Genomic DNA, 26,378 nt, shown 5'->3' with positions numbered 1-26,378 from the left:
TTTCAGAACTTTCACTCCTGTTTTTTTTGCATTTTAACAATAGTAGGCCTATCATGAATTAAGAAGGCTGTATTCTTCAGAGTTTTAACCATATGTTTCATATATTTTGTAGGGGATGCACCCCTTTGAACTTTTTGAGAACAGATTTTTCACAAAATGCACTGTTTCAGAGTTCTCAGCCCAAAATATTTTCCCTAAGATCTAAAAAAGAAAATATAGTGTTGCTATGGTAGCCAACAAGTACAAACGCGCTACAGCAGAGCAACACATTTCCATTGGGAGAAACATTGGACTCTTTCCACAGATTTCCACAGTATTCCTCCTTGCCAAACATTAGCTGACCTTTCCTTCCCCTAAGAAGTGAAACATGCAGAAATGCATTCACACAAAAAAGCTAGTTTAGAAAAATCTCCTGTCAGGTTTAGATTCTGTATTTCCTTTGTGTGAACATCCAGTCCCTTCCAACAATCTCCTGAGGGCGACCATCCAGGCACTATTCGGCAGACATAGAATCTCTCCGGAGATGTTGGAAACTCATAGTAAGTGCTTGCTTTTGGTCCAGCATGCAGTTCCCACACACAGCCTCCAAGGCTCATTTCCAAACTGTATTTAGTACTGGCAAGTGTACATTAGGCCTGGATAACTTCATACTGCAGGCTCTTGGTGACCAGCCAACAGAGCATGGAGAAGGGCTGAAACTAAGCACTAGGAGTGGGGGGTGAATCATCCTGCTCAGTATAATGTTGAGTTATAACAGTTTGTTTGGGTGATCATTCAAGATTTGAATTGTGAAGTGAAGAATAGTAGTTTAATAAGATTCCCATGGGATTATATATCTTTTTTTTAAATGGCTCCTAGCAAGCAATCCAGAAACTAAAATATGCATGCAGGTTTTTGGAATGAGAAGATACATTTCATGCATATCCAGTACATGTAGCCTAGCTTAAATCAAAGGCTGGGTTTAGCTAAAGGCTAAGTCCTACACAGTAGTAAGCTACCTGTGTACCTCTACTACTTGTCTTTAGGCTAACACAACCCAGTCCTATCCTTGTACTGAACTTGAAATGTATGTTGGATCTCTTTGAAACGGACAGCAAAAATATGTTATTTTGTCTTACGAGTTCATTTAAAAGCTAGCTTAGATCATGTTTACTTTCTCCTCCAGCTAGTTGCTATCTTCTACTGATGTTTGTTAGCCTACAGTTTGTTTATCAAAGCTTGTTAGATATGTGGGGGAGAGAGAGTGGAATAAATAGAAGTCGCTTTATTATTTTAGGATGTAGAGTTACGCTCCTTGCATTGAGTGGAACCTAACGCAACTTGAAGCAGAGATCTAATTATCCAAAAATAATAGAAAACATTTGTGTGTGTGCTTCTATAGAATAAATACTCATTAATGCAATTTAAAGGCCATTGAAAGACAGATGGAACCTGACATACAAAAGAATAAAGGATAGAAAAATACTATTACATCTTTGTTCATTTTCATAACACTGGCACAAGCCCAGCCTGGGGGTGTACATTTAAGCCAAACAGGCGCAGGAGCAGTGAGTCCCTGGATCAAAATGGAGATTTTTTATAGCCCCTTAAACGATATTGATAGACATTAGGAGATTAGATATGAGCTATACTGTTTATTATAAAAGCTTGTTTTTATAAAATTGAAAGTAAATACTGGAGAATTAATATCTCTGCAGTGAATCTTCAGGGAGAATGTAAAGCTTAAACAGACTATATTAATGTTATTTGTTACAGTAAACACATCATCTGCCACTATTTTATCAGGCACGCCCAACACACACACACACACACACACACACACACACACACACACACACACACACACACACACACACACACACACACACACACACACACACACACACACACACACACACACACACACACACACACACACACACACACACACACACACACAGTTATGTGTTTCTTACTGTAGGTATTCATCTGGATACACCTCAGTTTTCCATGTTTCCCTGTCCATTATTGTGTTTGTTTGACACAATTTGTAAATAAACAGAATCATATTCAGCTCAGAGCTCATTTCCTGTGTGGTGCAGTATGGGGGCCAGGGTCAGACGGGGTCAAGGAAGCAACACATTAGCAGGTTTTAATGTGTCATGCACCATGCCTCTATGTTATACAATACTGCAAAGTTTCACAGCCGGCTGAGGGCCATGACATCCTGTGTTCAACTGCTATTTGACTGAACAGCGATGACAGCAGGAATCATAAAATCACATATATAGAATGACTTTTCACCGCTCCTCTGCACCTCCTGTCTCTGACACGCTATATCCAACAGTCCCTACTCTCCTCACTTCCTAAATACTGTTTAATTTCATGCCAAGAGAACAGATCTTTCCAACATTTGTCTTTTGTCTGAGATTCAGCCTTTAAGACTTTTCATAAAACTAGACACTAGTAAACTTGAGCAACAAAATTTAATAATGGGTTCAATTATGTTTTCAAAACAGTACTCATGGTCACTGGATTAGCCTGGTGAGATATTGTAAATTGAATGATTCACAGCATATATTAAATCATCTGTTTAAAAAAGGTCACATGTGAGATCAAATGAAAAGTCATGTGTGCAGTTATGAATGATTATAGTCAGGCATTGTATTTCTCCTTTTTTGAAGGTTGCACCATAACATTATTTTCATTATTGTTGAAACCCATCTTTCAAAGGTCTTTTTTCACGAAATAGATGAATCGATTTGTCTTTAAAATGTCTGAAATAGAGACCATTTCTTAAAATACAAAAGCATAAAACCCTTACAGCTGAGAAGCTGAAACTAATAAAGGTCTGGCATATTTTGCCAGAAAAATACCTCAAGTTATTGATGAGTTAGTTATGTTATTGATTATTAGAATAATTGCAGACTAATTTTCTGTTCATCAACAAATCAGTGAATAGTTTCAGCTTTAAAGGTGACCAATCATGCAAAATGCACTTTTGTACGTCTTGTATACATGAATATGTGTCCCCGGTGTTCCAGGGAACTCACCAAGTGTCAGAAAACACAACCCTCTCTATTTTCCTCCTTAGTCAAATCTCTTAAAAAGGGGCTGCAACGGATCTGATACAGACTGATCCAGATTTGAACACTTCTATGACGTCACAGAAGTGGCGCTAGGGCTATTGGGCCAACTCCACCAATCAGGAGGAGACAGCCACGGACATTGCCGTTCGAAAGCGCTGGATACGCTTTTATACGTAGTACATATGCCAGGCCTGTAGATGATGCTGTTCTCACAGAATCAGCCCATGCAAAGACAGTGTTAAATTGAGCGAAATGAGGAATGGCTAAAATGCATGATCTGCTTGGTATTTTGAAAAAATAAAAAGTATAAATATGCCTTATATAGGTATGGTCCTACACTATATTATTCAAATATAGCATGATAGGTCCACTTTAAGGAGCAATGCCTGGTATTAATCCATTCATACTCTACTTACTGTATGTCCATTCAGTTTAATGTATAAATGAAGACATTTTAAATTAGGCTTAGACATTTAAATTACACAAGATCACTCTTGGCATCATTCTAACTAAACTACATGACATGGTGTATTTGAAAAGAATCATGCAAACTAAACCATATGGGCCCTCAAATAATAATATTCCCTTTAATCTGGAGGGTATCTTTTCCATAACTTCTAATAAACCTCTATCAGCAGGGAGTCTTTCATCATGAACAGAAGTCTCTCAGAATCTGCGGTATGATCCGAATCAAACCGAGAGGCACACACTCACACAGCATACGGTGCACAGCCTTTGTGTATTCAAATGTACCTCCAGAAGTTTTACTGACAAGTGTAATAAATCAAGGCGGGACCTTCCCGCTGAACCACGTCAGAACAAATGGATCCCGCCAGAAGGCTAATTCCCCACCAGCCTCTGTATAAACACAGAGATGGTGGAGGCAGAGGAGCAGAGGGTGAGGAGGGGGGAGGCAGGGCGATGAGGGATAGTCAGGAATTCACTGGCCAGTCAGAGAGAGTTGGGAGGGTTTGGGGGAGATTATAGGAGAGATGACTGATGAGTTGACCGCATTTATGACAAAAAAAAGTTATAAGGGATTTTATTTTTAAGCCCCTGAGTGGATCCACTCTGTAGATGCAGTTATATGTTCAACAAAAGGCTTATGTTACCATTGCATTTGATTTAATTTGGGGTAATTCAATTCATTTTTGTAAGAGCATCTGATGCCTTTTTTTTCAAAATAACTAAAATGTTTAAGCAAACAGAAGATAACAAAAGCATGAGAAAGAAGGTACATGCACAATGAAATAAGTGAAAGAAATAATGAATTATAATGAGGTTACTGAGTCAACGCCAGAGTGTCTAATAACCAGGCGTCATTGAGCAACACATGAAATCTCACCTGCTTAGTCACTGTAAGATGCAGTGGATACAAAATACCTAAAAGCTAAATGCTGCCTGATAAGGGAGAGGCTTAATAAATGCTAGGTATTATTAACAGTCTGCTGCTGATGAGTGAGGTGCTGGTTGTGAATAAGCTGTGAAAGTAAGAGCATGCATTAACACTGACATTAAATGTTTTATTCAATATTTCCTGAAGCTGCCATCTTTACAGATACACTTCAGGCAGCACATCAAGAAGGTTTATGTTAAATAAACAGTACCTCCTTCCTCACTACTCAATTGATGAAGGCACCCTGCATTAGCATCTGCCAGATGCGGCTAATATTGTGCCAGTTGCATACTAACATAATATACCATGTCCTACTTAAATTAAATGAATCTTCAGGAATGTATTTCCTAAACGGTTTTGAAACTATTCTCACAGAAGGTAAGTTGAGTTAGCTGCCAGTGTTTCTGAACTGTTTATTTGATTGGAATATTCAACCTCGTAATAATTCTGTTTTACGGTTCAAGAGCCCATTTTGTATGATTACTTGTCAGATTTTTTCTGTATCTATTTCTTTATCTTTCATTCCTGTTATTGTATTTGTATTGCTGACATTTTAAATTATTTTATTTTTAGGATCCCTTTTCCTCCAGACTCTTTTTAATACGTTTTGTTTTAATTGATTCATGAGCTCAAAGTTGTAGGTTAAATCGTTCTCATGCAACATGCAAGAATAGAACATGTTTTGGAAAATAAGGGAACTTCAACTTTGGACAGATGAACCATGCACCAGCAGTTTGATCTCAGGATTATAGTGATTTATGAGACGAATAATATCTTATTTTCTCTCAACTTTTTCTCCGTTTTCTTTGTTATAATTAGTAACTAAATGTAATTTACCCTATGATATACTAGTAACGATTCAAATAACTCTTTGAAATTAAACACATTCAAAATAAAAAACAACTACAAAAGGAGTAAATTGTATTGCTCCAACAACTGATTATCCATCACGATACATTTAGCAATTTCCTCCTTAGTGTTAATATTTGAGTTTTTGAGTGAAACTGAGAAACGGTGAGTTGGATTTCTCCCGACCTTATTCCCATGATAGCTGCCACAGACAGAGTTGGTTTATGCTTACTGGTCTGGTCAAATAAACCATACCAACTGAATGCCACCCACATGCCCTGTAAATCAAAACAGCCAGGATGAATGTCAACATTAAACAGGAATTAAAGACAATTGGGAGGCTAATAAAAATAGATTTCAGACTTTGTGTCACAGCTTATTTCCCAATCAGTCAATCCCTCCCTGTTTTTGTTTTTCTTTTGTTTTTCTTGGAATAAAGAGACAACCCCTGTCACTAAAAATAAAGCTTCTGGGCTGATGAATACCACAGAGCTGTCCTTTACTGAGGTATGTTGAGTGCAGACTGAACATGCAGGTAAGGTGTGACACCTAGTGGACGGTTGGTAAACAGGAAAGAGACACAAATAAGAAAAGTTATCTGATTTGCAGCTGCATTTTGCCGTTAAAAAAACAACCAAAGGCCTCATACTGTTTTTACATATGGTATTCTGATGAACTAATATCGTTGATGTCTGAAAAGTGGAGAGTGATGCTATCTAGTTGTTCCAATAATGGGCATCATAGCTTACCTGCATGAATGAGAGCTGATCAACATCACCATTTCTCATACCAAACCAAATTCAGCTACAACAAAAACGTTCTCCTATCTTTAGCTTTTAACACACATGTTTCACCCTATGTAGCAACTCAACCAAGCAGGTTGACAAAAGGGTCACTCGCACAGAGGAAAAGTTCTCTCCGAGTTCACTCTAAAGAGCAGCCTGTCTTGTCAAAGAGGGAAAACAAAACACTGCTTTAATTAGATTTTCAACTAATTGCATAATTTCTCCCATGGTGCTGCAGGGTGAAGTGAGGCATAAGGAAGGAGAAGAATGCTGGCATTGTTGCCTTCTTGCTGGCTTTGGCTCTCGCATCAGCCCATGGACAGCCTGATCTTCTGTACTGCTCACCCCAAAACACCAAACAAGCAGTGACGCACAGATAGGCAGGTGAAGAGGTATGGTAGACAAGCATTCTGTGTCTGATCCGTGGAGATGCAGTTAAATGTCTCGTTGAAAACCAGTGTCAAGTTGTTATACTGCAGGAAAAGGATTTGCAGTAAGCTTTTCAATGATTTATTGGGTTCTTTTGGGGTTTTATATTAAGCTGAAGGTGATAGTCGAGAGAAAATGTGCAATTCATGAATTGCCAATGTCATCTCCAGCTACTCAAACCCTTTTCTGTCAGTGTAAAATGACACTTTTTGAAACGTGTTCTGCAGATCAGACTAAAGAAACTATTTCTAAATCTAAAATTGAACTTTTGGAACTTGGTTGTCAAATATTGATATGATATTGACATTTTCTGACATTATGTCTCTATCAGATAGATACAATATATAATGTTTAATAATACTAATAAATATAATGCAATGCAGACATTATTTAAGTAGATGGCACAATTCACACCAATGTTTGACATGAGTACAGATGTTCTCTGTTGTTTAATTTATCTGATGATTCAGGGGGTAAAACAAGCTGAAAACTCAAAAGAGCACCATTTTCAGAGAAAACTGTAATTGAGTTCCTCTTTGATTTTTTCTTTCACATTTTCAGTGGTGGCTTCTCTAGTTTTGAGGTCACCACTCAAAGTTTATTACAAACAGTATAAAAGGCCCAAACGTCCCTCTCCCCTCAGTGTCCCCCCAAAACGCTGAGCAGAATAATGAGCAGTAAACAAGGGGAGCTGAGGGGAGGGAGAAGATGGGGTGTCCAAGTTGAGCTGATGGGGTGACAAAAGAGGGGGAGTCTCCACAGAGACTGAGAGGAGCTGTTCGAGTCACATGGCCCGGGTTTCTATTGAAACCAGTGGGAAGAGGCTTGAAGCTCAGCCTTTAGTCCATGTTTTGGATGCCAAAGGCAGCACCATGAGTGGAGCCCACCAGGACGGAGAAATGATGGCAGACAGCCTCCATGTGAACACCACGGCAGCTCTGGGACTGCATGACCAGGAGATGGACTCAGCTCTGTCTGGTGTGTTGTTCTCTTTATATCAGTTGAGTTTTTATTCACAATGGACTTTCTGATCTGGTAAAGTGCTTCTTCTAAGTAACGTGTGTGTTTCCTTCATTCTACCCAGAGTTCAAAGTGTTTAACATTGTCATCATCGCCCTGGCCTTGTGTATCCTCACTATCACCGGCCTGTACTGCATCACCGTCTGCTACAACCGCACCAGGTGAGGATCAGATATCAGATGAGTCTTGATACTTTAAAATATGTCACCTTTATTCAGAACCATGGAAGTGTTGGGAGGAAATCAGACATTTAAATCATGATGGTTTTAGTTATGCTGTCTCATGGCATACACTGAGATCGTATGTCCTTTACTGACTTGGATAGTGTGTCTGGGTAGAGTTGTCTCAAGTTGCCAACAGCTGCTGTGCACTCTGTTGAAAAGACGATTTCTGCTGTTAGCTAGCTAGCAGTTTTACTTGCCTGGTATCAAGGTACCATTACAGCATAGGTGGGAAGTAACCAAGTACATTTACTCAAGCACTGTACTTAAGTACAATTTTTAGATAGTTGAACTATACTTACTAGTATTTAAATGTTGTTGCTATTATATATTTCTACTCCACTACAATTCAGAGGTTAATCATGTACTTTTAATCCACTATATTTATTATACCTTTAGTTGCATTACAGATTTGGACGATTGATTTGAAAAATCAACAAGAGACTTTAGTTATACCTGGAGAAAAATTCACATGCTACCTTACAGTAAACAAAGTAATTAAAAACAGCTTTGATAAACTAATTAATGCATCAATAACTATAATCAAAACATATAATGTTTATTTTTCTGAAATGAACCAATCTGCATAATAAGTACGTTCAGTAAATTCTGATGCTTATACTTTTGTACTTTTAGTTAAGTAACCTTTTCATTGCAGGATTTTTACTTTTAACAGAGTATTTCTACACTCTGGTACTTCTACTTTTACTAAAGTACAAGATTTGAGTATTTTCCCAGCTCTGCACTACAGACTGCTCTTTTGACCCAATCAAAAAAACATTCACAGCTTATATTTTTTTGTAGGGTTGTGTTCACAGGAGCAAGAGCACACACAGCTGATAATTCCGTTAAGTAGCCAAGACGATGATAGCTGAGTGTGAGAAGTAACCGGGGTTCCACAGTTTTGGACCATTATTACTGGACCATCTGGGTACTCATAGTGCAATGCATTTTACTTTTAAGTGTGAACCCACTTATGCACTAAAAAAAGCAAGTATAAGAGCACAGACGCGTAAGATTAGCAAACTAACCAATCAGGGCAGACTGTGTTTTTGGGAGCCGAATGTGTATACAGTAATATTTGTACAGACAGTATGAGAAAAAATAAGTATTTTTTTGATCATTTAAGCATCTAAACGTATTCTAATAGATAGCCAAAGATGAACTTGAAAATGAGCTCAATATGTCTCCTTTAAAGTCATTAGTGCAATTAGTCCCATCTGCTCCACCAGGCAGTCAAAGAGAGCCCACGTGTATGAGAGCGCAGTGACCCGAGGCGAGCCGGCGGACCCCGTCGCGGTCAGAGCAGTAACAAGGTCCACCAGCTTCATCAACCCTCTCGCCTTCTTCAGGAAACAAGAGGCAGCAAAGGACAACTCCAGGATCTACTACATCTACAGTAACCCGCTGCCTGTGGGCCTGAAGGAGGGAGAGGAGGAGTGCCGGACTAAAGCCTCACAGGGAGCGGAGGAGCAGACTGCACTGATGCTGCCGCTGTCTTTTCAAGAGTACGCGAAGGACCCCTGCAGTGGCATCACCCTGGACCCTCCCATTTTTTACATGCAGCTTTAGAAGGTGTTAAAGTGTTGTGTTGTGGGACTGTGACGAGAAATGATCTGAAAGTCACGAGAGAGACACTGGAATCTGAGAGGTCTGATTTTGCCCCCAGCACCCAAGACTGACTAAAGTTATGTCACCATGTACAGTAAAGTGGGCACTCCCATCTGTTTTAGGAAAAGACATAGCCTGGGAATCTATAACAGAAAACCTGCGTTATAGACCGGGTACAGTATACCCTTTTAGCAGGGTTGCTCTTAAGTTACACCATGAGAAATGTAGGATATTATGGCTTATATACTCATACTGGGACTTAGGTTCAGAATTTTCCATCCACTGCTGCTTCAATTTAGACCATTCTTAGTTTTAATCTGTGTTGTTAGTCCCATGAAAGTACAATACTGAACCTAGTTGTAAAGAGAAACAAAGTCAACAAATCTCTGTTGACTGTTTCTGTGTATTTCACTGTTTTGAATACAAAACAATGTGGATGTAAGAGCAAATATCTGTAAATATATCTGATATTAAACTGGGCAACTGCATTTGATTTTACTTGAAGAGAATACCCATTTTGACATCACTGGCTATAACAGACTGATTGACAATTGGGTAACAAACACATTAAGTGCCAGCAAAACCAGGAGGAGAAGACTGCAACCTAGCAAACAGGGATGTTAATTTCAAGTAATAATCTTGAATATTTCCATTTAAATAAAATCTATCATGACGTAACACAATGGATTTAAACCCATTGAATTTGCAGAATAAAACAGGGTGTCTGCGGAAACATTTACGGGAATTGCAAGTTCACTGTTTGGTTCTCTGCAAAGAGTGATCTAAAAACACACCTGCATTATTGCTTATCACCCTAGGTGCCGCCAAAGACAAAGAAACTGAGATCTAAATTGTAAATATAAATCTTCTTAGAATGGCACAGCAAATGTTTTATAAAAACAGAACATTCATTTATCGTGTTTGTAAGGCATCAATGATACATGCGCTTTAGTAATATATGCTAAATGTAGGTACAGGACAATGCTGCCACTAATACTCATGTATATTTCTACAGTTGTCATTATAAATATCTTTTGTAAAACCATATAAGGATAGTGTTATTGATTCGCCAATTGTTTCACTCGCCAAGCTGAACACGACACTGCCATAGTTAAAGACGTACGAAAGCATTTCTTGATTTTGTAATGATCTTTAATAAAACTGCTGATACAATGTGCTTTACAAAAGAAGCCAAGTGTGAGACACAGAGAAAGATGAGAAAATACAAACGTTTATCACTGCAGAGCAATTAATCATCTTCGCTCCAGGGCAAAAAGGATGGTACTGCAGAAAAGTCTTACTCAGGCGATGGGCTGGGTCTCTCTGATGAGCCACTCCAGCCCCCCCTTCCTGTCCTGCCTCTCCAGCTCTGCTCCGATCACCTCGCGGCAGATTCTGTGGTACTCGTTCACCCAGTCCCGCTGTAAACAGAAGAGAGCCCGTCACACCATGAACAGACTAAAGTAGTGCATGTTATGACTGAAAAGCTGATATAATGGAACATTTAAAACGTTGTATGATTTTCTTACAAAGTGTTAACTAGGTTAAAGGCAATTATTTGTTGTATTTTAAGTGTTCATCATCTTACCAATAAAAACACATTTTCAATGGCTGAATTTGTATTTGATGGTCGACTCTGGTTTACCTTGGCATTAATACTGCATTTATGTTGTATACTATACATATCAAGTACTATTCGTAAACTATTTTTGCATTTAAATACACTTCATCATAGATCCCATTTTCCAGCGATAGAGAGCATTTACATTTTGTAAATAGAATACTATTTACAAAATGTAACATATTTCTTATTTCCCATATATATATATATTGTAGATTAATTGCGTATTATAATGCACACATTTCTCCATACATAAATGTAACTTTTAATAAAATTTGTCTACGAGTATGAATATATTTTTTATGTAGATTTTAAGCAATTGTAATGCAACCAAATCCCTGCTTGGGATCAATTTAATATGTCTGATGATTTGAATGCTTAAACACAATCACACTGGATATCCCTTACCTCCTTCTGAGTAAGCAGCTCAGTGTTCATCATCTTGACTTGGATGGGAACCAGAGTGAGGGGCTCAAATGTCAGGCTGCCCCTGTTTCTGTAGTTGTACTGAACACACAGACAAGAGAATATTCACATCCGGATTTTCTTCATAATTAAAACTGCCATGATCAAACTCAGTAAAGAAGACCTGAATGAGGAAAACAATTTTTTCACCCAATGACTGCCAGTGAATGGTTTAACATATTGTTCCATGCATGCAACTCTATTATTTCCATGAGTATTTGAACATGAGGCCATGTTCTCAGTTAAAGGACCTACTTTGGGCTTAGCTGGTACAACAAGGACAACATTTTCAATACGAATGCCAAAAGCTCCATCTTCATAGTACCCAGGTTCTAGAAAAAAAGAGAATTTATAACATCATCAAACACAGAAAAGGCAAAATAATGAGTTTTTGAGGACGTAAAAATCACATGACAAGAGACAGAATCACTGGCTCAACCAAAAACCCTCCCCTCCCTCCCCCTGCCTTACCATCACTGACGATCATGCCGGCCTGCAGCGGCTCATCGGCAAAGGTCTTGTAGCTGATGCCGCACGGCCCCTCGTGGACGTTCAGGAAGCAGCCGACGCCGTGGCCCGTCCCGTGAAGGTAGTCCAGCCCCGACTCCCACAGGGCTGCGCGGGCGAATGAGTCCAACAGGTGGCCTGGGTGTGTGTGTGTGTGGGGGGGGGGGGACGACGCAGGATTATAGTTAGGGATCGCACTTGAGTAGGGTAAGGTTTTAATTTCGCTCCATCAGAAAGCATTTCTCCATTTTATTGAAACTTTGTGACACCTGTGTTTCCAGTGTCTAAAACGGATTGCTCTCATAGGAAAGCTATAATTTAAGTAATTTCTGTTTTTCAGAGACTAAGAATAAAAGATCTACAGTATATTCAACAAAAAACTAAAGGAATATATAAGAACTACCATCTGAATAAATCATTTTATCCTTACAATTTTTCATTGCTGTGTAAAGTGTAAAGCTTAATCGTGGAATAGTGTCAGAGAAGAGGAGAGCACCTTTTGTTCCGTTGGGGAAAACTGCAGCACTGACAGCTATGTGTCCCTTCAGCACATAGGTAAAGCATTCCTTGAGGAAAAGGGGAGAATATATAATACAAACATATTAAATCCAATTTGAATAATTAAATCAGCTTTAGTCAATCAACCCTAACCTGAGATTGAAATTATTTTTGAAAGTGAAAACCATGAAAATGCAAATATCCAAATGTACCTTCTCGTAAGCCGATGGTGTCCCAAAGTGCACGGTGCGTGTTACGTCAGTGGTCCCATCGCTGCCAAAGACAGACATTGAATACAGATGTGTGTTAGTAAGAAACACATCACTGTTCCTATGTTTTCTTGGCATTAGAGGTGATTAGTGTCTGAATTAAGACGCACAGGTCATACAAATACTAGGCAGGGCAATTGCAGTAGATTTATGTAATAATGATCTTGTTTACACATATTGAGCTCCAGAGTCGATGAGGTAAACTTCATTCAAGGAGAGAGTTCTGTTGGTTTCAGGCAGGGGTCTAAAGGAAAGAGAAACTTAGTGAACTATTATAACAGAACGACAAAAATGTTTTCATTAAAAATACTGTCCAGCTGACCTGTAATGTATGATGGCTCCGTTGGGGCCGACGCTGGAAATTGTTGGGAAACTGAGGCCAACAAAATCTTTCTGTTGACTGAAAAAGACAAAAGTATACTTAAGGAAAGGATATTTTCCACACAAAAATGCATTGATGACAGGAGATGTAATGTAATGTTCAAATGTTGTAGGATCACACTGGCACACTAAAACAGATACAAAATCAACAAATAATATTAATTTCAAAGCTTTCAGTAAACATTTGACTTCACTTCCCTGTCCAGTAGAGGGGGATATCACTCCAGTCACTATCGCAGAACAGTTTAAATTGGCATCTCTCCATGAAGCAATTCAAGGACAACAGAAGTTTAACTGGAAGTTACGGAGTGCTTACTGGAAAAAAACATCCATGACAAATAATATTAATAATTAACATACCTGCGTAATTCTTCAGCCTTGTCGGCAGCAGAGATCTCCGTCACCGTGGCTTTTGGAATCTTAAGAACCAGGTGATGAAGAAAGGAAGAAAATGGAACAATGTATTTTATTATACAAAGCTTGAATATGTTAAAAAACTGTGTTAAAACTCTGTATGCCATAGTCATGTATCGTATAGTTTAATGCTTTAGCAATATAAGCATGTATAACAGAAATCCTTAACATGGGTATTTGTAAAAACTTGTGTTGAAAAGTACGCAATTCCCCTTTCGAGGAGAACATCTGTTATGTATTTGCTTGCGGGAAGTAAACATTTAACCACAGCAACGAAGAAGGACACCTCTAACGCACCAGCTTGCACGCACAGGATGTGACAAACCACGAGGTGTGTTCATTAAGGTCTGTGTTAAAAGTCTAAAGGGATAAACTAACAAGGTAAAGTTAAAATGGTGTAAAACTGATGAATGGAGGTAGTATAGAAAGAAGGGGGTTTCTCGGTACCTCGTGGTGGTGTGTGAGGACACACCTTTTATGCCCGGACTTAGTAAAAACCGAAAATATTATAACACAGGTAATGCGGAAAGAGTTGATATACATCAGTAACTTTCCAGAAACCATTTATGAAATCATGATCAATTAAATATTATTATGTGAGAAAAAGTTCACTTTCCATCACATTTTTTTTTAACTACGTCACAATATTACAAATATCCAAAGGGTTTTCTCCCAAATTAGCGAATTCACTCATTAGGTACAATAACCTAAATGTTACAGCCTATAATATCTTCTCTCTTCTTTGGAACTCAAAATATATAGCCTAAGAAACATAATGAAAATACCTCCTTTTCCAACCAAGCAAAGAGTTCACATAAGGCAGCTGCATCCTTGATCTGTTGGGGAAAAGTGCAGAAGACGAAATACATTATCTGTGAGGTGAGATCAGTTGTATCAATCATAAACTATTAATTAGTAAATGCACACAACAGATTTTAAGGCACTCATAAAGTTCTTACATGGGCCATTTTCATGCCTTGAATCTCAGTGGCGTTCTTCACAGCTTTGGCGAGGCAGAGGGGAGTGTAGGGAATCGGAGTCCTGTGGATCTGAAACACATCAAGCAGCAACAAAGACAATTCAAATGTGTATATTAAAGTATTTAAAGCAAAGTTGTGTGCTGTCCGTCTGACATCAGACAGTAAACTGAATTGACTTTGTTGATCATTTTCATGCAAGGATGAGTCTAGATCTAACTGAATGATAAAACACAATAGAATATGGTTAAAGTCCAGTGGTGGAAGAAGTGTTCAGACATTTTACAGAAATAAAAGAAGCACCACCACATCAACAAATAAAAGTGCTAAATGTATCATCATTCTCAAGTTAAAGTGTGAAAATATTAGCATCAAAGTACCAACATTTGAAGTTCTTATAATGCAGAATGGCCCATTTGAAAACATTTCGTGATTTAAAAATGGTTTTTGAATGTTGTTGAATGGTGTTGAATCCTTTTAATGAAGTAAAAAGTAGAAGATTTGCCTCCAATATGTAGTAAAGTGTAAAGAATCGTACAATTGAATACTAAATTAAAGTAGAAGTACCTCAAATTTGTATTTAAGCAGCGTATTTGGTCACCTTTCATTATTCTTCACTAACACTAAGAAAGTGGATCACATCACTCCAGTTCTGAAGTCTTTACACTGGCTTCCTGTGTTTCAAAGAATTGATTTCAAAATACTGCTGCGGGTTTGAAAAGCATTGAATGGTTTAGGCCCAGACTCTCAGGTCTTCTGGGACTGGTCAGCTTTCTGTCCCGAGAGTCAGAACTAACATGGAGACATTCAGTTATTATGCTCCAAATATCCAGAACAAACTACCAGAAACCTGCAGGTCTGGATTCTTTGAATGTTTCTTTTATTATCTTGGCATTTTGATGAATGCACTTTGAATTGCCTTGTGTTGAAAGGTGCTATAAAAATAAACATGCCTTGCCTCGCCTTGCCTTAAATTAGGAGTGGTTTTATTTAAAACAAAAGGATTCCTATGATTAAAACACTGTGCTCAATCATAACCTGATATATCAGGGAGTGTATGTGTTCTGTCTTTCAACAAGTACGATTGAAACCATAGCTGCAAAAGACAAAACATTTGAGCCCCTTACAGGAAACTGAATGTGGAATTGAATTGGAATGACGAGACAGGTGTTGCTTTAGGCGTAGCCTGATCTATGAATGAGTAAATCACCGCCTAGTTATGTTCCTGGCTGCTCTCTCACCTTGGGGATGACCTGTGTGAGAGCACAGCTGGCCTTGTCGCTGATCCACACTTTGTCCTTGGGGCTGTGTGCCGCGCAGATGGCCTGCAGCTCAGAGTACACCGACTCGTACGGGTACGTGTGGACGCTCATCTCGGGCTTGCAGGGGGAGTCCAGCTGCAGGTGGTCTCTCAAAGCGGGAACAGAAAGACGCTTAAGGTCCACAAAAAGCCTGCAGAAGGGAAGGAGTGGGGATAAAGGGAACTCAGGTGAAAACCTTTCACCTGCAGTTTGGGTAGTCTTAAAAGGTCCCCTATTATACTGTTTTTCATCAATATATTATAGTTCTCAGATATATACAAACATGTCTCTGAAGTGTTTGGCTCGAAATACCAAACAGATCGTGCATTGTAGCATCCCATAATCCCCTCTGTTTCAGCCCTGTTTTAAAAGTGCTGATTCTCTGTCTGTTACTTTAGATGAAAATAAGGAGCCACCCCCCACGCCCCTCTGAGAGATATTTGGTTAAAAAGAACACAATTGTGCTCTAGGAGGAGATTCAGGTGATAAGGTGGGGGGGGGGGGGGGGGGGTACCTTGGTTTGTGATTGGCTAATGGTTAAACAAGCCAACAAAATCATTATGACATCATAAAGTGGCCAAAATCTAATCAGCTCATTTTCAGACAGGTTTTTATATAAATGGATCAGGACAAAAAGAGAGAGAATCTTTTTTCCTGAAACATTCAGAATCTCTTTACACAGAGGGGACAAATGTTGATGTAGAAAAGACATGAAAAAGTGTTTGATGACTTCTACAAATACAAAGCTGAAATAATGCTGACCCATAGTTTATCACCAATGATTCAAGTAGTCCTGCTTATCAGTTCTATATAATGGATTCAGAGCATTACCATAGAAGCACAACACTTTTTGCTTCGTAGAGCAACAGTTGAGTTATGTCTACTTGAGCAGAGAATGAAGTCACGCTCCATAGCTTCTCAGGCCTTTGTTTTGGTAAGCTGGTCGGCCGAGCGTGCATGTGAGGGCCTCGCTATTCGACCATCTGCGTTTTCGCGCAAACATAGCCTCAGGTTAACACTGTAAACTCTGTCAGCACTATTTGGGATGTGACCATTGGTAGCTGCTAGCTGTCAGCTCAGCCGTAGCGTTTTGAAAGTTGCCTTGCTATAATTAATTACCTTATTGTGTTCATCCCCACAATGGCATATGCAAAGAAAACTGGGTTGTACTCGATGTCTGCACCACGGAGGTTGAAAAGCCCTGAAAAAAGAAAACATCACATTTTCACAACATAATTTAAGATATAAATTGCTCCATCTCATTTAGCAGGTGACAGTGTCAGAAAACAGCGTAGATAAATCCATCCAGCTTCAATGTCTTACTCTAATTTGCTGAGTGTTCAATGTCAATGTTATTATGGGATTGTCACTTATCCTATCCCTTCAATTTTGCGCCCATTGAGACCCTCTTGTCTGAATGCTACCTGATGGCAATAGAAATCAGCCTTATTCAAATTAACAAAAACCCTCAGACTAAACAATCAGAAGCAAGACCTCGTTAGCGTGGTGAACAAGGTGCTCACACAGGCATCTAGAGGGACACCCGTGCATCCCTAGGTCCTTGGATCGTGATATAGAAATGGACTGCTTTACATTAGCATTTGATACTTTGTTTTCTTTTACCCGGGCATATTTTTAACTAGCTCTGGGTTGACATGTTTCATACTAAGAACAAAGACGCTTTACGGCTCTTAGTTTGCCTGAGTGCCAGCATTATTACAGGAAATCTACTGGCATGATCTCCAAGTAACAGCAGTAACAAAGAAGAACTAACATTTATTTTGGAGTGGATACAACTCACATAGCAGAATGCCCAGCGACAACAAAAGGACTATTTTTTTTGTTAAAATATAGCTAGGTCATGGGTCCTTGGGCAGAAAATGACATTGGTAGCCTCTCCAACCAAGAAGGCATGTGAGGGTACTCAAAAGGAAACTGGAGTGGATCCAGCTCACATGAAAAAAAAACATTTTCTTTCCCCGCAACATTGACAGAGGAATCTTTAGGAATCAATCACAGGGTTAAGATGTATTGTACAGATAGGGTAAAAGATCTGACAGCTATCTAGTTGATGTGCTTTAGAAGTTGCTGTACATATTTCTAAATATTTTTAACAGCTATTCTATACAATTCTTACATTCTGAAAAATTGACTTCTATTAACTACAGGGTTTCCCACACATAGACTTTACTTGGGTAGGCCGCCCAGGTATATTAACGGCCGCCAAAGTATATTTTATATAGTTTTTTTGTTTTTATCCGTCCGCGAGCACGATGCCATCTGCGATCGATTAACTAGTGGACAATGATCCCTCGCGCTACGCCTCCTGTACCTGTTCGCTCTGCTATCGCTCTGCTATACAAGCGACCAACAGAAAGGGAGACCTTACAAGAAACAGAGAAGACGATGTAAACATAGATTTCTTCAGAGCAGTGTGTTTTGTTCACATGATGTTGCACGTCAAACAGCCCCCCACCCCCCCACGTGCCCGGCTACCACAAGTACAGTTGCAAGAAAAAGTATGTGAACCCTTTGGAATTACCTGGATTTCTGAATAAGTTGGTCATAAAATGTGTTCTGATCTGCACGTTTGAAGTTTGCAAAAGAGCACCTGGATGTTCCACAGCACTACTGGCAAAATATTCTGTGGACAGATGAAACCAAAGTTGAGTTGTTTGGAAGGAACACACAACGCTATGTGTGGAGAAAAAAAGGCACAGCACACCAACATCAAAACCTCATCCCAACTGTGAAGTATGGTGGAGGGAGCATCATGGTTTGGGGCTGCTTTGCTGCCTCAGGGCCTGGACAGATTGCCATCATCGACGGAAAAATGAATTCTCAAGTTTATCAAGACATTTGGCTGGAGAACTTAAGGCCATCTGTCCACCAATTGAAGCTCAACAGAAGATGGGTGATGAAACAGGACAACGACCCAAAGCACAGAAGTAAATCAACAACAGAATGGATTCAACAGAAGAAAATACGCCTTCTGGAGTGGCCCAGTCACAGCTCTGACCTCAACCCAATTGAGATGCTGTGGCATGACCTCAAGAGAGCGATTCACACCAGACATCCCAAGAATATTGCTGAACTGAAACAGTTTTGTAAAGAGGAATGGTCCAAAATTCCTCCTGACCGTTGTGCAGGTCTGATATGCAACTATAGGAAACGTTTGGTGGAGGTTATTGCTGCCAAAGGAGGGTCAACCAGTTATTAAATCCAAGGGTTCACATACTTTTTCCACCCTGCACTGTGAATGTTTACATGGTGTGTTCAATAAAAACATAAAAACATATAATTGTTTGTGTGGTTTTAGCTTAAGCAGACTGTGTTTGTCTATTGTTGTGACTTAGATGAATATCAGAACACATTTTATGACCAATTTATGTAGAAATCCAGGTAGTTCCAAAGGGTTCACATACTTTGTCTTGCAACTGTATATTACAGATCTGTGGGAAACACTGAATTATCTCAATATATGATAATTGGAGACCTTTAAGTCTAAGTTTAAGCACAGTTAATTACACAATGTATTACTGAATAAAAAAAGAATCCGTACATGCGATCTCATCCAGCGCTGTGGCAACAAACCAGGTGACCTTCCTCTTTATCATCTTGGCACGCAGCGCTGTGATCTTTTCTTGCCAGGACATACCTTTGGGAAGCAGAGATGTTTTCATTACCATGACATGGAACAACATGTATTTCCTTGTATATCAGCTGTCGCTTTTATTTTTCCTGGTTTGAAAATAATAGAAGAAAGTTTGCAACATACACCATTAACTGTAAACCTTCTTGTTATCAGACAATAACCCTGTTTGTAATGTATATTGTGTTTAGCACTAACCGGTGTAGTTTAAGCCCAAGTAGCGGAGCTGTGTGCTGGGTCTTTCTGGGCGGTCCGTCCACACCGCATCGATCAGGTTGTCCTGCACCGCCACCAGAGAGTGGCCTGCACTGGTCAGCGCCCGGGACATGTTCTTCCACTGATCTGAAACAGAACATCAAGGGTCAAGATGTACAAGTAATGATGCTCTCTTCAGGAAGGGACCGAGCAAGTTGTTCTTCCTGAGGAGGCTCAGGTCATTCTACGTGTGCACGAGGCTGCTGCAGATGTTCTACCATTCTGTGGTGGCCAGTGTGGAAACACCAACAAAAGCCACACTGACAGGCTGAACAAGCTTGTGATGCTAGCTCTGTAGTTGGAGTACAACTGGACAATCTGGAGGAGGTGGCGGAGGGGAGGATGATGAGGAAGCTGGACTGTGTCCTGGAGAACCCCTCCCACCCCCTCCATGCAGAGCTAGTGAAGATGAGGAGCATGTTCAGACTCAGACCTCCTCGGCAAAGCACAAAGCGCCTCGGACAACGGATGCACAATCAAGGGCTAACCGTGTAATCCATTGAAAGCAACCCCTACTGTACATACATAACATCTGCACTGTCTGTTTGTACAAATGACTTTAACCCATGTAAATCTATTTAACAATCCAAACCCAAGATGTATATATGTTCATTCAACTGATCAACGTTTACCTTTTGATATCTAATTTGAACAGTTACTTATTATATCATTTTATTTTTAACTGTATTGTCCTGTTTTTCCATTCTCACTCTGTTTTTTCAAGGGAGACCTGCAAAGTTGGTTACACATGTAAACAGAAAAACAACAGAAAACAAAAAGGACATCATACAACATAATTACAGGGGTACAATTTACAAACCTATCGACATTGACAGGTACCAAGAATATCAGGGGATGCAGGGGAACCAAGATGCTCAGTTTCAGTTCTTTTTGCAGAGTGTTCCAAGCTAGAGGAGCTGCACACATAAAAGCTTTTGTACCTAAATCAGTCTAGCACTTGGCACATGTAACAAAAACACATCCTGAGATCTTAGGCAATAGCTACTTGCAACTCTCTGTGAGATCAGAGAGCAGATGTAAGCAGGTAGTTTACCCAACATGGTTTTGTAGATGAACATGTACCAATGACTGAGCCTCTGTACAGTAAGTGAAGGCAAACCTGCCATGGGATGGGTACAGTGATGAGTAAGTGCTTTACAGTTAGTAACAAATCTCAGCGCACTGTGATGCATCTAACTTGTTCAGGTAATGGGCAGGTGCATTCATATAGCAAATCACCATATTCCAGCACAGGTCAAAAGGTCACAGAGCCTTTTCCTGGCCTCAAGCGAGAAACAGGACTTGTTTCTGAAAAAGAAACCTAGCTTCAACCTTGCTGTTTTAACTGCTGAATTTCCCCACAGGGATAAATATAAATCCATCTGATCTTATCTTTAGAGCAGAGTGTTCATACTGCTTTGATAGTCATTGTGTAGTTACTGTAAGGCAAGATGCTACAGGTGAATAGGGTAGATTTTTTAACTTAAAGATATTATCTAGAAATGTCTCCAGTTAATTACTTACATTAAGACAATAGTTTTTTGTATTACAAGTTTTCTGAAATAGCATGTTTAAATATGCAAATGAGACATAATCTCATTAAATATGCACATATATTAACACATTTCAGGAACACAAATCTGAACATTGGATAAAGCCAAGTTCAAAATTCTTATTTCATTTTGTAGTCATATTAGAATCTTTTTACAGAAGAGATTTTCGATATCTCTTTTTATCACTCCATACATGTAAATCAGAAAATACTGTCAACAGCCCTAAAATATCAATGTTCGCCATATTTTTAGGTATAAAATGTTATATAATTCATGGCTATGAATAATATATGAACAAACCCTTCAGTAAAAACCTTCAGAATATTGATAGGAATATAACTGGAAGGTTTGGTGTATGTACTTGCTACTGAAGTGGACATTTCTCACTCAGAATAGGAGAAAAAAACTCATTTTGAGAAAACGACCTTTAAAGATTGCTGTGTGGCGCTAGCTAAACTCTCCTGTTCTTTGGATGACAGCTTGCGCCTCGACGCACTCCGTGACGGTATTTCATAGTCAGGGTAGGGCTGTGCAATTAATCGCATTTTAAATCGCGATTACGATTTTGGCCTGCCACAATTACGAAAACAACATAATCGAAAAAAAACGATTATTTAGCTTTGCTAGGTTGTGACAGTGCACTGCAACATATTAATATCTAATTTATTTTACTGTAATTTATTTTTATTGATCATATTTATATATCTTTAGTAGCTTGTGGAAGTGCGCTCCAAAATATTTGTTGATCTTGTTTATCGGTATTTATTATTTTGATATTATTTATTTAAATTTAAATATAAATGTATCATTTTGCACAGCCCTAAATCAGGGTCATTTGTTTTTTGTCTAACCTTGCTTCATGCAAGTGACAATTGTTGTCGTCTTCTCTGTGAATGTTTTTTTCGCTGTTCTTTTGCCATTTTGAGATTTAAATTTCCAGTGGAAAGCTAAACCAGGAAGTGTTTTAGCACACCACGTGACGCATCTGAACGAATCACGTTCCTCACCAGCCAATGAGATTTCGTTTTTTGGTTTAAGACCCCTTTGTACTTTCACGATTGGTTGCTGATACAAAGGAAATAACCATATTTGGATCCGATGAGATTGTGCAGGAGAGACAGAGTTTTCCAACGATACCTCTGATTACATGGTGCAAACAGCGATCGCGGTACTTTACGTTAGAATCAGGGTTCGAGTTATAAACTGAGCTCTATGGGGTCTTTAAAACTAACGCCTGCGCGCACATATACGCACATGCATTGAACGCATGCACGCACACGCACGCACACACATGCATTGCACGCATGCACGCACTGCACGCACGCACACATGCATTGCACGCATGCACGTGCGCACATGCATGGCACGCACGCACCCGCATGGCACTCGCGCACACGCATGGCACGCATGCACACACACACACACACACACACACACACACACACACACACACACACACACACACACACACACACACACACACACACACACACACACACACACACACACACACACACACACACACACACACACACACACACACACACACACACACACACACACACACACACACACACACACACACACACACACACACACACACACACACACACTGCCTTAAGTTGATCCAGTGCACTGAGAGGAACATGAGACGTACCAGCAGCGATGATCCACGGATCTACTCCCACTTTGGAGTTCTCTGGCAGGATGCTGATCAGCCAGTCCTCCTGAGAGGGTGTCTCCTTCAGCCCTAGATATGATTGTTTTTAAACAACATGATCACACTCAAAGACAGCAACATCAAATGTGCCAGATTCATTCCAGTGTTTACAGTTGCTATTAAGATACATGTATGTTTAAAAAAAGCCTTTGCACTTAGGATGATCCTGTTTTTTTTTTTATTCTTACCCATCTTCATGAGGCTCCAGTTGTTGTCCATCTGCTGACTGGCCTGGAGGAAATATCTCCCATCAGTCCACATTGCAGCGTGTTGCTCTGTGACGATGGCTGTACCTACACGACACAACAAGCAACGCACAATTCGTCTTACCAATCACAGAGGCTTTTGTTTTGGTTTACTTTATCCAAATGTTTACAAAAAATGTAAATCTAAAAAAATCTGTAATTTGAATTAAGGCAACACTCAGTTTTATTAGGTTGCCTGCAGTTAAAACGTTTGCCCTTTGATCTGATACTATTATAGTGACACATGACCAGTCTAGTACTCTGTTTCTTGTCTGATGTGTCAGTACAGTAAGAAGCTGGTTCCGGTCAGTTTTTAAAAGCAGAATAAACAGCAGCGAACAAAGAGTGAGTGAACACTCCTTTCTTTACAAACTGTGCTGTTTTCCCAGAGGGATTTTTTCCAAAGTAGGTCACATCCCTAAAAGTACACCTTATATCATAAAAATCGGAAAGATAATTTACTGTACTAACTATGTTGAACATGAGACGATGCACTGGGACCTGGACGGTTGGATGCAAGTTTATTTATCCTATCCTAAAACAAGAAATTAGCTAGGATTTGAACTGGATGAAGCAAACCATACCTGCAGAGCCATTAAATCCGCAGATAAATTCACGTCTGCAGTCACTCGGTGCAATGTATTCACTCTGAAAGACATGGGGGCAAAGAGAGAGAAGGAGACAGAGAGAGAGAGAGAGATCAGCTTCATTTACAATCAGTGTGAAGGGGCATGTCAGACATTTTTAATGGCACCTTGGCTGCTCTTCTCACATCGTGTCGTGTGCATAGAGGGCAAAAGGGAGGAGCAGTGGGTAAAGGGCTACAATTAATTTTCAAGGTTAGAAAAGACGATTAAAAGGGAATCACAACACACACAATGATACAGGAGCTGCAGCAGCTCGGCTTTGAGCTGGTGCATGTGTGTCTGAGTTTATCTTTGGGGGTGACTTTATTGATGTTTTAAAGCAGTCAGTGTATGCTTATGTGTCAGTGAAGAAGAAATAGCCATTGCATATTATTTATCCTAAAGCTCTACTGTTGAAGCTTCTAAACTAACTTACATCCCTTCTCCAATGCAATGTTACTACAGTACACAATCCAGGAACTATTAACCTAATGGTGGCAGAACTACAAACTGCATTCAAACAAGTTTACTTATTATCTGTTTCATGATTCTTGTGGTTGAAGTTGTGTCTTCTTTGCTGATGTGTTCATGTGATGTGTTTTTTTAATCTACCTCAATAAAACTGCATGATTAAATTAAGATGAATTATAATTTAAAGAATTGTGTGATCTCACTTACCTGGTGTGCATCTCCAGAAGGGACGATGTAGGCCTGTATGGGCTCAGAGAAGTATTTAGAATTTCTCATCGCCTGCCGAAGTTGCCTGAGCAGCTCTCCTGTGATCTTTGGAGACATGGCTGAGTCTAAACGAAGAAAGAAAATTACACACTTATTTAAGACATAAAACCATGTAACAAAACGCCCTTACACTAAGGTAAATGTCCTAGCTTAACATTAAAGCTGCTGGGATTGAGTGCAGAAAAAAACACCTATGCAGTTATGATGTGAATACAAACTTGAAACACAGTAATTTCCCACAACTACCTTTATAAAAAAAAGAACAGAGATATGTGCCTTGATCTATTGTTATTCAAACCCACCCCAATTACCCATAGATTACCTGACTTTTGGGAAGTAATGTTGATTTTAGGTGCCAGGAGCAGGACAGTGTCTACCTGACTATTAACTTGGAGCTCAAAGTCACAGTCCACACCTGGATCTTTAACCTGCTGTAACATGATGATTCAGCAACTGTCACATTAGTTAAATATTAAAAGAATAGACCCATTGGGTGGTTACGGTAGGTGTATTAACTATTTAAAATGTGACAAAGTCCGGAAGATATTGTGCAGTGTCGAATTTATCAGCATTCACAATAACTGTATAGTGACATAATTGCTTTGAAAGAACTTCCGCGTGCCGACCAATCACCTTGCAGTATTATTCATCGAAGAGCTCTCCTATTGGCTTAACACGCATGCGATTGTTGTTTACAAGTAGGCATAAGAAGAAGTAGCATTTATGTTCACTAATATGCTAGCTAACTAGCTTGAATACAGTGTAACATCTCATACTATTCAGATAATAAACGGCAAGCTATGACGATATTTTGTATCCACACATCACTGTTATCAACAGGCCATCCAAAACACACAGTAACTCGTTCATTTAGCGAGTAGCTGTGTGCTTTAGTAGTGGCAACAAGACAATAGTCTATCTGTAAAGTTGTGAGCTGATTTCAGATATATTTCACATAATGTCACAGTTTGACAGCTCTGAGTGAAGGCTTTTTTCCCCACTTTGATAATGGACGTTACAGACACAGGCGTGGTGAACCACAGTCAACATCCCGCGGTGCCACGTTTTCTCCCCCTAACCACCGCTAGCTAACGTTTACGTCCCCCCCTCATGCCGCCAGTGAAATGCTGAATACACACCCGGTGGTTTCCTCCTAGAACTGTGATTATTGGGCTAACAAACGAAGCGCTTCTGTACCAGCCTGAACCTTGTGTTAATATACAAAACAGGAGGCTGCCATTTCTTTGTTGACGTTTGTGGTCACGTGACTGCAGCTCCTTCCAGTAGAGGCAGCGGGATCCAGACTCGACTCAGAAAAAAACATACACTGAACAATAAAATAACCCATAATCTATGATTATCAATACAATTATTATTCATATAGCTACTGCCACTTTGCAGGGAGACTTAAACACTGCACTTGAGTATAGAAACGCAACACTACTGGAAGATCCGCAAAACGAACAAAAGGAGTAAGATATACATTTTATTACATCAAATAACACCATTAAATATGAGTTTTTTTACTTTACTTCCTTGTTTCTATCCTTGTTGTCTCTTGGTAGCCTACTTGTAGCATATATAATTATTGTGTCTATTACCCAAGCTAAATACAACGATATTGCCTATGCTATTCCCTGCATTAACAGAGCTTCATGTCTGTTATTATGATAACTCAATTTGTCAATTCAAATCATACATAATATATACAGTGTAGATGTTGTGTATTTGGCAGATAAAGGTGATTCTGAACAGTTTTGTTATTTAATTGACTTAT

The 26,378-nt window shown here is 39.4% G+C and overlaps 2 protein-coding genes across 4 annotated transcripts; one reads left to right on the top strand and one right to left on the bottom strand.

Moving 5' to 3' along the window:
• Positions 1–7,298: 7,298 nt before the first annotated feature.
• On the top strand, positions 7,299–9,858 carry LOC307041995 (uncharacterized protein). 2 transcript variants are annotated; one of them, XM_079685632.1, is made up of 3 exons: positions 7,299–7,505; positions 7,612–7,708; positions 9,121–9,858. In XM_079685632.1, the coding sequence occupies exons 1-3, from the start codon at positions 7,316–7,318 to the stop codon at positions 9,338–9,340; spliced, it is 507 nt and encodes a 168-aa protein (XP_079541758.1). In that variant the 5' UTR covers positions 7,299–7,315; the 3' UTR covers positions 9,341–9,858. The 2 variants fall into 2 exon arrangements, with proteins under 2 accessions (XP_079541758.1, XP_079541757.1); XM_079685631.1 differs by having other exon boundaries at positions 9,001–9,858.
• Positions 9,859–10,509: 651 nt separating this feature from the next.
• xpnpep1 (X-prolyl aminopeptidase (aminopeptidase P) 1, soluble) lies at positions 10,510–25,898 on the bottom strand. 2 transcript variants are annotated; one of them, XM_079685608.1, is made up of 21 exons: positions 25,741–25,853; positions 24,924–25,032; positions 24,542–24,666; positions 23,822–23,885; positions 23,181–23,285; positions 22,930–23,022; positions 19,663–19,806; positions 19,375–19,470; positions 16,932–17,013; positions 15,753–15,963; positions 14,494–14,583; positions 14,320–14,370; positions 13,481–13,539; positions 13,062–13,139; positions 12,912–12,983; positions 12,683–12,743; positions 12,469–12,538; positions 11,937–12,110; positions 11,721–11,797; positions 11,409–11,507; positions 10,510–10,800 (listed from the first exon to the last, which is right to left on the bottom strand). In XM_079685608.1, exons 3-21 carry the CDS (start codon positions 24,656–24,658, stop codon positions 10,681–10,683), a joined length of 1,863 nt encoding a protein of 620 aa, XP_079541734.1. In that variant the 5' UTR covers positions 24,659–24,666; positions 24,924–25,032; positions 25,741–25,853; the 3' UTR covers positions 10,510–10,680. The 2 variants fall into 2 exon arrangements, with proteins under 2 accessions (XP_079541734.1, XP_079541733.1); XM_079685607.1 differs by lacking the exon at positions 24,924–25,032 and having other exon boundaries at positions 25,741–25,898.
• Between the last annotated feature and the right edge of the window lie 480 nt (positions 25,899–26,378).

Source organism: Notothenia rossii (genome assembly GCF_949606895.1).
Source record: "Notothenia rossii genome assembly, chromosome: 1".
In the NCBI taxonomy this organism is placed as follows: Eukaryota; Metazoa; Chordata; class Actinopteri; order Perciformes; family Nototheniidae; genus Notothenia; species Notothenia rossii.
The sequence above is the reverse complement of the archived record's forward strand: the minus strand, read 5'-3'. Positions and strand labels throughout refer to the sequence as shown.